Here is a 14,256-nt window from a genome sequence, read left to right as displayed (position 1 = left end):
CCCCCCTTCTCCTCCAAACCCCCACATGCACCTCCTCATCTGTATTTTCTCCATCTCCTCAGGGAATATGCGCCGTGCTCAGCTATCTCCAGCCATATATCAGGGAGGGAAGCCATTATGAGTGGCTATTTTCTGCCCTCTCTCGGCCCACTCCCGGCCCCCTCCCTGCCGGCCATTACAATTGAATTCATCTCCACGCTGGGGGACTGCATGGGAGACGAGGAGAGGGGATGAAGCTGGAGGAAGCCCAAAGGGCACTTTCATGCTGCTCGCCATCACAAATTCCACCAAGTCAATATGAACACTTTTGCACACACACACTCCTCCCTAACTTCTTCCTTACTTTCTTTTTTTCTTTTTCTCGTTCTTTTTCGCTCTTTTCCTGATCTCTCTACCTACCTTCCTCTACTCCACAATCACTCTGAAGAAACTCAGAGAGTGGCTCTGAAATTATTAAACTTTTGATATGTAGACCTGACAAAATGTTTTGCTCTATAATTGCTGCTGGATCACTGTTTAGTTAAGAGCCTCCTCAAATGTGTGGGGATACAACCGATCAATAAATGCTTGAGTGCTGCTTAAGTACAATAAAAAACAAGCAAAAAGTAGATTTGCAAAGTACAATTTATGAATAATGTTTACCAGTCATACACAAATGTCAAAAGAAGGGCATGGCTGCTAACGAGGTCTGTGAAATAAACTGCTCTGTGTAGTATTGGAAAATATGTGGAAATACTGAGAGGATAATCAAGTCATTTATTGTAAAATGCTCTTTAGCTCTCTGTCACATTATTAGCCTTGAAACTGGACTCACCGTTAGAGCTGCTTGGGTAAGTAATTTGAGGTAATAATGATGTGTTTGGGGCCTTCTCTTATTATCGAGCACATAACATTTGTCAGGCTTAATGTGTGATCTCTCCACAGATGCACTTCCAATCCAGCAGGAAAACAACATTTTAGAAGAGTGAACCATAAACTCATCTTCTTTTGAACTCAGCACTGAACACTGTACGTGCGTGTGTGCGTGCATGCGTGCGTGTGTGGAGAGGCGGGAGAAAGACTATGTATCTGAGTGTGTCTATAATGAAAAAGACCTCACCTGTTTGGACCCATTTGAACTCACGTTATCATGAGTTCTTGTGACACATACTGTACATAAGTTTCAAACATTTCTTTTTTAGCTATCTGACTGGATCCTCCTCTTATCTCCTGACCAGTGGTGTGAACCCCATAGAGCGCATGTCTCCCGTATGCTGGACTCCTCTCTGCCTCACCTGACAAGGGCGACTTCCATGCTGTATGGGTATGGAACTTATCTTGACTTCCTATTCTATTCCTAAGATATCAGTGTTTATGAATCCACAGCAGGATGATAGGGAATCATTTTCATCTTAATATGTTGGCCTGGTGGTGTTGAAATAGAGTAAAGCTCCCTTTTATACAAAACTCTAAATTCTTTATAGATGAATGACAATTTGTTGTCTTTCCACTCACAGCAGGCATGCTTTCTTAGAGCAAGAAAGCACTATTATGTGGACAACTACTGAGAGAGAGATGAATGCAAACTATTATGATGAAAAATAAATGGGTGAGATGATATACTCAGGTGGCTCGGCGTTGTTTGATCTGATGTCTCGCCTCGCCTCGCCTTCATCTCTCTAAACAATGACAGTCTGACGTTGTGGTAGTTTATCATGTCCGGTTCAGTTACACACACACACACACACACACACACACACACACACACACACACACACACCGCCCTATGTGCTTGTGCGTGTGTGAGGAAATTGTGGTCATGGTCAACTAGAGTTTTCATTAGGAAAAGACAAGCCTTAGGATGTGGTGGCGTTAAACACCACACTGGTGTCTCATAATCAACTTGTAGAACAACATGACAAGAAATATCGGTTCATGTGCCAATGTCACATTTTCATAAATGTGAGATATATTTCTGATAAGGAAGGGTTTGTTACACCTGCAATATAGTGAACATACTATATTAAAATGATGTAAATTCTAGATTCTAGAAATCCTTTGGATGTTTTTTTTTCCATTTTTATTGGATGTGTGGTCTCAGCGACATGTGCCCGATGTTTGTGTCCAATGTTTGTCCATGAAGATAAGCAATGTTAATGAGGGGAGATATGCAATATCACACATTTCATCCCATACCATAGAAAATGTGAGAAAAATGGCTCTGTCACTGATGAATACATGAGTGGTGTATAAATGGGTGCATTCGTGTGTTTGTGTGTGTGTGTATGACATTAGGCTTATGTTTCAAACTTGATGACTGTTATGGATTTTGTGTCTCTGTAGAATAATTCATCCAACACCTTATTGATTCATCATAATTAAAGAAAGCAGACCATGTGTTTCATGGAAAAAAAGGTTTAAATAATTGAGGAGAGAGTGCATTGTTGGTCCTGCTTCAGTGGTTACAGAAAGTCACCGTATCCCTTGCTCAAAGGGCAGACAGATGTTTTGATTGACTAATGATTTGTTTGTGTAGACAGACCTGGCAGACAGTCTTTAAAATCAATGCGCCAGATGATGCCTTTTTTATTGAAAACGGATGGAACATTGTCTGCCAGGTCATGAGGCAGGTACGTGCCGCTTGGAGATAATGTGAGGGAGATCTAGGCTCTCACAGGGTCATGTTCTCCATATCCAACCGTGTTTTACCTGGTTGAGTCGTTTGCTTTGATCTTCTGCCATTCTCTATTGTTTTTTTGGTCACATATCATTTCCTTAAGACTTTCTGACCTAATAGTAAGTCTGAATCACTATTTGCTCATGTGGATTTTTTGAAATACTCAGAGCTTACCCCCCACCCCCACCCTTGACACTGGTCTTCATTTTCTAAATATAAATGCATTAAGCATTAAGGGTGATCAACCCATTACATTTTAAAACTACAAATGAACATGGTGTACATGGTGTGTGTGAAAGTCTATTTTCATTCAAGACTTATAGGTTATCTGGCCTCCTAGACAGTCTGGGCACTATCAGAGACCAGGAGGCAGAACATTTTCAGACAGCTCAATGCTGATAAGATGGCTGTTTTGATTGTTGCTTCAGAACATATTGCCCCTGTGACCCGTCCATTGCATGCTCTGTTCTCCTCTCTTAGTGAATATGCCCTTGGTCATCTGCAGGCAATTCTGAATGCTGCTGCAAGACTTGCCAGGTGAAATTGGCAGTCTTACTTTAGACTCTTACTCATACCCATACTCATATGCAAATTCTCACTCTTACAGAAAATTGCACAGCCAGGCCCTTGCATATATATCATCAGCTGGCTCTGTTAGGTCAAACAAACCAAATATCCTGTCTCACACACTTGCCGAGAGACCTGTAATCAAGCTTTCGAGGCTGTAGTACCTTAACCATTAAGGTTTGCCAGTTCTGTTGGTTATTTCAAAAGGAAAGTAGGCTATAAAGACAGTATCTGCTTAGACATGTTGATAAACTGCATGCACTTATTTATGTACTTTATTGTGCATTGTATATTTCTTTTATGCATTGTTTTTTGTGTATATCTGTTTTTTGTGTATATCAACTTATTTCTACACAATCTTGTAGCGGTAGAAGCTGCTTTTCATAGGAACATTTAGATTTCAATTGCAATGTAACTTTTGGATGAGCTTACATGATGCATAAAAATGGGACTAGCCACTCAAACTTCCTAGGAAACAGCTGTTGCCAGTTTGTCAAGGCCTCTGATCAGGTAACTACAGTACAGGGATTGACAGAGCACATTGGCATTGACGGTGTTTAGACTCAAAGACCCTGTACCCCCCGCCCCTCTCACAGGTAAGTTCCCTGATGCCTGAACAGAAGGAGATTGATTTTTGTAATCCGGTTATCTTGGCATTTGCCCATGTGCTAGTGGGAGTTCTCTACCCGGTATGCGGGACCCCCAAACTGAATTGCAGTCCTTTTGAGATCATGATTAAATGCGGTTAACAAGCAACATGATTGATTGTTCCAGGATCAGGATAAAGAACTGAAGAACTATACAAGTATATATACTCTTTTAATCCCGTGAGGGAAATTTGGTCTCTGCATTCATCCCAGTGCAGTGAGCTGCCTGCATCAACAGCGGCGCTCGGGGAGCAGTGAGGGGTTAGGTGCCTCTATGCTGTGTGAATAATGTCTCTATGCTGTGTGAAAGTAACTGTAACTTTGATCTATTCACCATATACTTCATACAAAACTAAGTGATGTATTCACCATATACTTCATACCAACAATGAATATCATGAGATTTGGTAAAAGTGCAAAAAAAGCACACAAAGGCCAAGGCATTTAAAATGAGGGGAAACTTTATTTATATAACACAGTGACACTGGCAGGGGAAGGGCCAGCCCAGCGTCTATATTACACCATTGATCTGCAAGGCTGCGTACATACTCAACTGGATTTGGAAACCAAGATTGCAGTGGCACTAGAAACACACGCTTAAAACAAGAAACTTTTCCCTTTTTTTTCTTATGCGTTTTTTTCTCTTTTTGGTACAAAATGGTACAAACAACAATACAAAATATTTGTGCTGTTGACAGTTTACAAAAAAGTCAATTTTAACTTCATAACTGTGCAATGATTGTGTATTTTTTCTATTTTTGTTTTAGATGTTTTATTTTTACTCTGGAATCGATGTGAGTATAGTACACTCCAGAAACGTCCTCTGGAAACAACCTCGGTCATGCGGGCTGCTACACGTTTTTAAAATGTTCTGTATGATAGTTGTTATATAATTACTTTGTCTGTTATAAAAAGACACATGCAAAAAAAGCTCCAATTGTACATATATATTTCGCCTAACTTGTTTAGCCATTTAGCTTCAAGCAATTACTACATTATGTACACACAAATGTGAGTAACATAGGGCGTCTCCAATTAAGACTGAGTTTTGTCTGCTCCCAGCACGAGCGCGAACCCTGTCTGATGTCGCTGTTTAGTATGCCGCACGCTCCGTGGGTTTGTGTGAGGTCCAGAGATGTGTGGCCTGCCAGAAACTCACTTTGCCCTACTTTCTGGTGGCCGGCTCCTCTTATAGCTTGTTTCCATTACACTGGAGCGAATCGCCTCCTCCGACAACTTCACTCCGCTTTTGGGGCTGTGTCGCAACATAGCGAGGCCTACTTAGCTGGGTAGAGGGGAGAGGATTAAAATGGCTGTGTAGTCGAGTTCAGTGTTCTGAAAATGGTGTAGCAGCAACACTGACTTCATCAACCAACACAGCTTCTCCTGCTTTTTCTGCAGTGTCTGTAGTAGGCTACAGTTAAACCTGACACTGACATTATGGCCTTATACCAATTGTTGCATGGCTTCACTTATAAATAATATGGTCAATTATGGATATTTTGCCACATCAAATCCTGATTGACTGATCCCTGGCAAAATTCAATCTCCATTTGTATGTGGTTCAGCTCTTTGTTTGAATTTTATTCCAAATTAATTCCTAATTTTATTTACGCCAGTTAAATTTGCTGCTCAGAATCTTCATCACGTAGGCTACGAAATGACTGGGAGAAGAGGCAAAACATAATTCACTCCCATGTAATGGAATCAGCTGTGAAGTTTGTGAAGCACACAGTGGCGCGCCTGACTGCAATTCTCTCTCACTGCACTAGAGGGCACTGTTAAACAAGCCAATCAACTTTCAGCCACTTCAAATCAAAGTGTGCAGACCCACACATACACACACGCACACTGATGTGCTGCCACACAAACACACACTCAAGATAATCAATGCACACTACTACAAAAAACAAAATCGCACGGTGAGAAATCGTCCAGACAGACGCACGGATCCCCATGCAACCAGATTCACGCCGCTTAGCCCCGCTGACAACCTGCAGTCAACAGGCCACTTCCACAACATACAGAAACAATCCGTGTTTTTTCCCACTTGTCAATAAATAAAAAAAATAAATACGTGGAGAAAAGTCTGTCAATCCATGATCTTCTGCCCCATGCTCACCCTCCCGTGATGGCACCATTTCTTACTTCAACCATTCCATCATCCAGCCAGGGGTTTGTCTGCTGATATGAGCACCTTGTATGGCTTAGTCTTGTCCTCTCTCTCTATCCAACTGTCTGCAGCCCACGGACTGATCCGTAAGCAATGACTGTTGCTGAAAGCGAACAACTCATTTTTAGATACAGCGAACTCAAATGCGGAAAAAAATGGGTGGCTAGGTGGGAGACAGGTGTTTATTTTTGGGGTGTCGCGCTGAGCGCTCGCCTTTCTCCCCTCATCCGTTAAGGGCCGCAGGGCCTGCAGCTCTGCCTCCTGTTTCCCAGACAGCGGACTGAGGGGATCTGACGCGGCACCAGGTATAGACCAACGAGGCGAACAATGGCGGCAGGGGATTGAGCTGTCTGGATAGCACCGCAGCATGATGGATTTTGGATGCAGACAGGGTTTTAGACCCAGCATTTCTCTCTGGGTGTGCATGAATGTGTTTTGGAGTGTGTGTTTTTGGGGAAAGGAATTGCATACAACAACTATGTTTTCAACAATAAACAGTGGTTAGATGGGTTGGCCATAGGCTTAGAATTCCTTGGAGTTTACTATAAACTCAAATGGCTTTCTTGACTGTGTTGAAGCTTGCTATTCTTCACAGATAAACAACATGAAATAACCAAAAACACTGCGATCAAACAAAAAAGCAAAACAAAAAGTGAAATACATATAAAAAAAGAAATCTAAGAGAATATACAAAACCAGCTAAGTTCATACAGAATGATGGTTAAAAACATGTGTAGTGGTAAAAAAAAACAGATAAAGAAATAAGTTTATATACATCAGTTACATTTATTTCAACTGTTTGTGACATACAAATAAAAAAATTGCAGTGGCTGTTTCAGAGAGTGTGTGTGTGTGTGTGTGCCCTCCGGCTTGCTATGCCAAAGCGAAACAGAAGCAATGAGACATGAGAACATATGATAAAGCCACATCCCCTGCAGGGAACTGTGAGTGTGCAGAGGCATCTCCAGAACGGCACAGCTACTGCACTGCACTGCACTGAACATAAAGCTCACCTTGAACTAACTACGACGGCTTCCTGCTCATTGGCTAACGCAAGGCATTTGTTGTGATGGGGGTTGTGGTGTGGGTAATGGGGGGTTTGGTAGTCGTAGGGTCACACGGTTCTGGACGGTTCGGTACAGCAGTGGGGTCTAAGTTATGGCAAGCGTGGTCACACCAAGAACGTGGTCACAATGACATGACGCCACCAGCCCAATGGCTGTCTGAAGATAAAAGGTGTAAGAGGTTGAAGTACCTTTAGTTGGAAACATGGATGGAAACACCATCAGCCATGTTGACCACTGACAAATAAGACTGGCCAATGGCACTAGCCGGACCTTGAAGGCTGCTAACTAAGATACAATGGACAGCAGGGGGAAAGGCAGGAGAAAAGACTAGACCACTTCACGACACAAATGACAAATCCTGTGCTATCCCTCCCCTGCCTCAGGAATCGATAAGGCATACTGTCCTGAAATGTGAATCACTGTTACATGGGTGGCAGCACCCAAAGGGGAGAGATGGGGTGAGCCAACGTGTGGCAACACAATGTGTCATCGGCCAGTCTGGACTGGAGGCCTTCTCTCCCACACCTCACAGGTGTCGCTAATCAGCTCATATCAGTATGAGCTGACAGATTGCATCACATTCTTATGATGATAGTGATCAATAGTGGCTCTGACACAAGGATGTCGTGACTGAACTGACTGGGAAAGACCCGACAGGAGGTGGGCTCCCCCTGGATTGGCGGGCCCTGTTCCTGCTTATTCCCAGGGTTACCACAGTAATGGCTTGTGGAGAGAACTCCTGTTGCAGTCATATAGCATTACCATATTTAACTAGGGAAATGGCTCAGAGAACAGGGGGTGCTGAACACTGTGGGTTGGAGGGGGAAGCTGAGATTTCCAAAAAAGGTAAAGGCAAAAGTTTGCATATCTAATCGTTACAGCACACAAAGGAACTATTTTGCACTTGCTGCCTAGTCTATTTGGAGACTGGTGGGTAGGCCTTACGAGAATTACGACGAGTATTTCACTGGCAGAGTGGTGTGGAAGTTTTTTTTTCATCCCTTGAGAACACAGCTGTCATCACGCGAACCACTGGCAATTAGAAAAAGACTAAAACAACCACATTTTCCCCAAAAGTATCAGAATAACAAATAGCTTTCAGGGTTAATGATACTGAAAACGTGTAATCCAGGCAGTTTCACTGTCATACTGTGATCTCACTGGCTCACTGTGACTTTAGAAAGATATGATTTGAAAAGGAGTCATCAATCGTCTATTTGAACCGCAACGGGGGGTAAATCAGTAAGAAGAACCCCTGCGGAGGCAGGTTCTAAAGGGGTAGAGAAGTCGAGGCTCAGAGACCTTTGAGTACTTTGGGTGTGGTGCTCTGTAACCCTCTCAACAGCACAGGAAAGAAAAGAAAAACATCAACTTGAGCACCAACTGCTTAAGATTTCCTAAACACTTCAAAAATAGGATCTTTTTCCTTCCTTTTTTTTGTACATCGTTTTGACTTTTTACAGTTTATATATATTGGTTTAATCAATTCAAATAATCAACCCTACGCACTAGAGTAACACGTTAAGGGTGTTGGGGAGAAACATCATGCATTTCCCGCCACCCATTCCGCACACACCAATCGTGTCACCTCTGAAAAGAGAGGTTTAATCACGATAGCCGCTTTACCTTTGGGCTTCGCCCAATACCAATTCCAATCCTTCCTAACAAATTAACAAAGTCAGTACAGTATACACACACACGCACACACACACACACACATACACTTGCTGCCCTAAAGTGTCCTGCTTTCAGCAGATGGATCAAACACAGCAAACACACACACACACACACACACAGAATGGCACACACACACACAGGTGGACATCCAAAAATTGAACAGCCATCCAAGCTACAGCTTGTTTCTGCACGTTACGTATCAATACAATCAACAATCATTGAATTTCCACGCACAGTTTGATTAAAGGATTTACACATAGTCTGATTAGGAATGCACGTCTCTGCTGTGCCAACCCACAGGCTCTCACACTCAGCACACTCCCGTCTCAGCCTTTGGACAAAAAAACAAATCTGTTTTCTCCCATGTCCTCTCCCAACTAATCCCCATTTCTTTAAAGCACGCAATAAAAAGGAGACAACTTACGTGAAGCACTTACAACATGATTCTGTCTACACTACTGGTAACCCTACAATCCCAAGGCCAAATCTCAACTCAGTAGCCAGACAGCCGATTAGGCTTCTGCACTGGGCCGGAGGTGGGGCGCTGGATGGGGCTTCAGACTGGGGACACGCCAGCCATCCATGTGGCCAACCAATCCTGAGATTGACGAAGTTCCAAACAGCGAAATAACAAAACAAATTACAAAACAAAACAAAGAAAGCAAGTAAGAAAGAAAGAAAGAAATGCACCAGTGAAGGCACTTCTTAAACAACAGCGCTTCTCTCTTCAGAAGAATTCAAGTTAAGTGAGATAGCAACTCTTTCCCTTTCATACACTCTCTTCCTCACGTGAGAATGTTGTGGGAGTATTTTTATTTTTTTTTTACTTTTCAGTCTCCTCAAGCAGAATGCAACTCGACCTGGCTGTCTGTGGAGGACTGCAGGACGAATGAGGGGACATGGGCAAAGGGATGTGGCAGGTAAGGGCAGCTGGGCAGAAACTATGGAGCGACTGGCATCCCTTACACATCTAAAAAAAGCTTGCACTTACGGAGGGCTAACTCAAATAAGTAAAATACTGTGAACACAAGCCTTCATCAAAGAGAGAGAGAAAAAAATCATAGTTAAAATCAGAATGCAAAAGAAAGGAGAGTAGAACCACAACATAATGTTCTTTTGTCTTTTTTTGTTTTTCAAAGACTGTCAGCAGAGGATAGTACACAAGATGCCTCTGTCAAGTCCTTGTCTGTTTCATGACGTGTCGGTAAATGTTGGTTTGAATCGGTTGGTTGTTTTGTGGGTTGTGGGTGTGGCTGTTAAGAGAGTCCTGCTCTGTGATTGGAGAGCTTGGCCAGTTGGCATGGGGTTGGGTGGTGATGGGGGTGTGGGAACCTCCATTTTTCATTTTTGGGCTGGGGTGTGGTGTCGGGAGTCAGAGGTGCTCTAGTCATCGTTCCCTCCACCGTACATGTCAGCCAGCTTCTTGAAGCGCGGGCCCCAGTCGTTGAGGTAGTCGTAGTCCTGGTCGCCGGTGCTGGAGGAGTTGAGCGAGCTGACCGAGCCGGCGGTGGAGCCGCTGCCCTCGTAGTCGAACACCAGCAGTGAGTCGTACGGAGGAGCCGTGGGGTCGTTATCCGCTGCCCTCAGGCCCTGTCGGAGAGAACGTCACAGGAGGGGGTTAGCCGGCGTGGCTTAGAAAGGCAATGCACCACGGGGAGGACAGCAGGGGTTCTCAAAAGGGGGGCGAGACAGTTACTGGCCGCTGCTTTAAAATATTGTGATTCAAAGGAAAAGAAACTGTGTGTCTACGTTTGTGTGTGTGTGTGTGTGTGTGTGTGTGTGTGTGTGTGTGTGTGTGTGTGTGTGTGTGTGCGTGTGTTTTCTATTTGAGTGCTATCGAATACCATGTTCCTCACGTGTGTCTTCTTCATTTAAACACTAAGCAGTATTAACATGTCTGTCTGGCCTGTCTTGTTTATTGCAAAACTACAGAGCCTTGTCCGCAAACTCCTCTTGTCCATTTATTCAAATCCCTGCGGTTCAACTAAGCTGATCTAAGCTATGCTTGGGATGTGTGAAATGCAAGCAAATAATTAAAACTTCAGAAACTGATCCAGGTAGTTCCAAACGTGACTGGAGCACTATCGACTAGAAGTCAAAAGGAATGCTAACAACACTATACCCTCCACCTTAGACTTCAGATCAGATTTTGGAGCCCCCGCATTTTAAATGGTTTAGACATTTCAAACATGCCTACTATTGATGCTGTAATTGTTGTCACCTATATTTAGTCCACATTCCATTATGGCTACCTCTTGAATACTATATTAATATCATGCAACACACCATGGCAAGACTAGCACTTCATGAACCAAAAGTTTATGATATTAATTGTCAAATCAAATCAAATTATTGTGCCGACAAAGACAGGGAAAAACCCTCCTTCGGTATTCCACACCAGACCCACTCAGCAGCCCTGCCAGCTTGCTCCCGGGCAGGCCGTGTATTCCGAGCAGGCCGGAGATGGTATGCTACTCATCACCATAACGTTTCCCCGAAGATGAGGAAATAAACGGGACAATAGGGATCCGATGCTGCCAGTGTAGACTACACCCACTCCCCTCTGCCCGCTTGTGTACACAGGTCAATTACAAGAACACAGGCAGCCGGGGAGAGGGCTGGGCTGGGCTGGGCAGTGCTGGGTTGGGAGGTGGAGGTGGAGTCCCAGGGCCCATGGTGTGTTTTTGGGGCAGGCAGCTAGCTGGACAGCACATGCTAGGCCCAGCGCTGGCACACGAGTGGTACTGACAGAGAACAAGTGTCAGTCCATACAGAAGGGAAGCAGGAGGATCACATGCTTCAAAAGCTACATGCAGCTCCATGTTTAGCTACTGAGATCAAACTGAAAATTAAGAAAACTAGAATGTTTAAGGCAACCTCTTTCCCTGGCCTTAATGAGGAATGTGACTTTTCCCCCTTTCTATGAAGTATGGACATTTTGGTGTGCTTTTATTGAAATCTACTTCTCTCTCTTTCTCTCTAGAGATATGTCTCTTTGTCAGTGTTTTGTCAATTAATTGTGTTTTGGTAACCTACTAGTTGGTCACATGGAAGGCTCCACCCACTAATCACCTAAGGGTGTCCATTTTAAGCTTTGTTCTACTTCCTGTTTCTATGCCCTGATGAAGGCCAATATGGCCATAACGCGTAGGCCCATGTGCTTTTAACCAGTTCTCGTCATGTTAAATTAAAGGCTTTTTTAATACTTTTTCAACTTCAGAGTGCCTCTGTAATTTCTCTTTTTTGAGAATCTTTTATCTCTCTCTCTCTCTAGCGTAACCATCTTTTATCTCTTTCTCTCTCTCTCTCTCTAGCGTAACCATGAAAATATATATATATATACAGTATATATGGGTCATTCTATACTTTGGGGTACATTTCAAGTGTAGAGAGAAACCAATCATTAAACTTTTTATAGTCATGGAACACATGTTAGTTAACATGACAATCATTCGCTGAGCTTAAACCTGTAAGACTTAAGTATTTATTTGAAAAAAATGATGCACTAACAGACAAATCTGTCAACTCTGTTAGAGACAACTCTGTAAATTAGCAAATGTGATACACTTTTAAATTATGGGCCCTATTTTTTGGCGGAAAGCGGATTATTATCCCAGCGCAAAGTTTATTCTTATCTTGCACGTCTCTTTTTTTCAGCAACATGCCAAGGGGTGTGTCAATTAAGAAACTAAGGAGGGGTCTGGCGTGTTGTCTAAAAATCGCTATCGTACACTACCTAAAATGCATAGCGCCACTGACCAAGAGAAACCTGGTCAGGGAAACATAATTATAATAAAGATATTACAAAATACATCTCACAATGATTGGTCAATAGTTATTCACCAATATGGCCATAACGTGTAGACCCATGTGCTTTTAACCAGTTCTCGCCATGTTAAATTAAAGACTTTTTTTTTATACTTTTTCAACTTCAGAGTGCCTCTGTTCTAATTAATCTGTGTAAGGGATAACGGTCGCTGAGGTGTCCTGTTATACGGAATTAATGGACGAGGGCGAGGGGCAAATAACTCCCCGACGCGCAGCGGAGGCCTCTGCCCCAAGTCCATTAATTCCATATAACAGGACACCTCAAAGGCTAGCCTGGCGGGCCATCCTATATCATTGAAATGTATAGTCCGGAATCGACCCATTCACCTCGCTTAATCCAAGGGGCGGGCAGAGAATTGTCTTTCAAACTGCCTAGGCATGCAATAGGCTAGAGCTACGACCATATCCGTATCCGGTCGGCAAAACGACAAATACATCCTTCTTCGAAAGGAATGACTTAAGTGCATTGTGTTGCTCAACTTTCAAAGAAAAGCACAAGTCCAACTCCTCCAAAGTTGACGCCAACGCTGATTCAAACAACTGCTCTTCGTTCGCCATAGCCACCTTCCTTGTTGTTCACCGTCGTAGGACTGTCATCATCCTGTTAAGCCTGCCTTAAGACTCTCTAACAAAATAGAGCGCTGTGATTGGATGACGTCCACGGCGTCAGCCAATAGAAATTCCTATGGTTTGATACTAGACGTACAGGCTGAGCAAATTAATTTGCCGCCGCTAGGGTGCGTCTAGATTTCTAGGCTACTCAAAGGCCGTTATCCCGCTTATCACCCGGTTGCTACTATAGGCAATAGTCATGCCTTTATAGCACGCTTTTCACTTCTGGAACGTTGATCTACATGGGAACATCACACTCTGCCAGAAGCACGCCCCATTTGCATTGAGCTCAATGAGCATCAAACCAGTTAATAGGCTAACTGAAATACAGTACACACCATGCCAATCTCTAGGTATGGTGAAGTGTATGTGATTTGGAGCTATTTTAATTCCAAAGGCCAAGGGAACTTTATCAGGATGCATAGTATCCTGGATCCATGAAATAACTGGCCTTTAAAAATAAAACTCTGCCTGCCTCTATGGGAATCTAACATAGGGGTGCGAATACTTATGCCCCCTGTATTTTAAGGAAGAACACTTATTTATTTATGATACATTATTCATTCACAAAGAAAAGTGGTGTCCTTAAAGGTTGGATATTTCCTTTAATTTTTTGATTAAGATCATTTCCAAAAGATGATTTTATAATTTTCTTTTTAGCTTTAGTTTAGTAAACTTTAGCATGGGTTCAAATACGTATGGGCCTCACTGTAGGTCAGCAGGGCCTATAGAACAGTTCACTTGGTTTGGTCCTCCTATCCTGACACACAGTCCATCTCTACCCCCCAGTGAGAACACATGTGTTGTATATGGCTTGACAGGCAGCAGGAAGACAGAGAAGGAGTAAAGTGAAAAGCAAAGCAGGAGACAGATTTGCCCAACCTGTAGTGTGTGTTTGTGAGTGTGTGTGTGTGTGTGTGTGTGTGGAGAGGCACCTTGTGTGTGTGTTTGTGTGCGTGGGTGTCTGTGTGCATGCGCTCACCTCGTTGATGAAGTCTCCGATGTCCCCTGGGTGGGGCAAAATGGGCC

At 43.3% G+C, this 14,256-nt stretch overlaps 1 protein-coding gene across 1 annotated transcript in view; it reads right to left on the bottom strand.

Moving 5' to 3' along the window:
• Positions 1–4,313: 4,313 nt before the first annotated feature.
• The window catches only part of LOC125293106 (cadherin-4-like), a 309,928-nt gene continuing 299,985 nt past the window's right edge, over positions 4,314–14,256 (bottom strand). The window contains exons 16-17 of the mRNA XM_048240782.1: positions 14,210–14,256; positions 4,314–10,377 (exon numbers count right to left, since the gene is read on the bottom strand). The exon at positions 14,210–14,256 is cut by the window's right edge and continues 118 nt beyond it. Of these exons, the coding sequence (XP_048096739.1) occupies positions 10,171–10,377; positions 14,210–14,256 (254 nt within the window). The 3' untranslated portion in view covers positions 4,314–10,170. The remainder of the gene's footprint in view (positions 10,378–14,209) is intronic.

Source organism: Alosa alosa, chromosome 4, assembly GCF_017589495.1.
Source record: "Alosa alosa isolate M-15738 ecotype Scorff River chromosome 4, AALO_Geno_1.1, whole genome shotgun sequence".
In the NCBI taxonomy this organism is placed as follows: domain Eukaryota; kingdom Metazoa; phylum Chordata; class Actinopteri; order Clupeiformes; family Clupeidae; genus Alosa; species Alosa alosa.
This window is presented reverse-complemented; position numbering and strand designations above follow the sequence as displayed.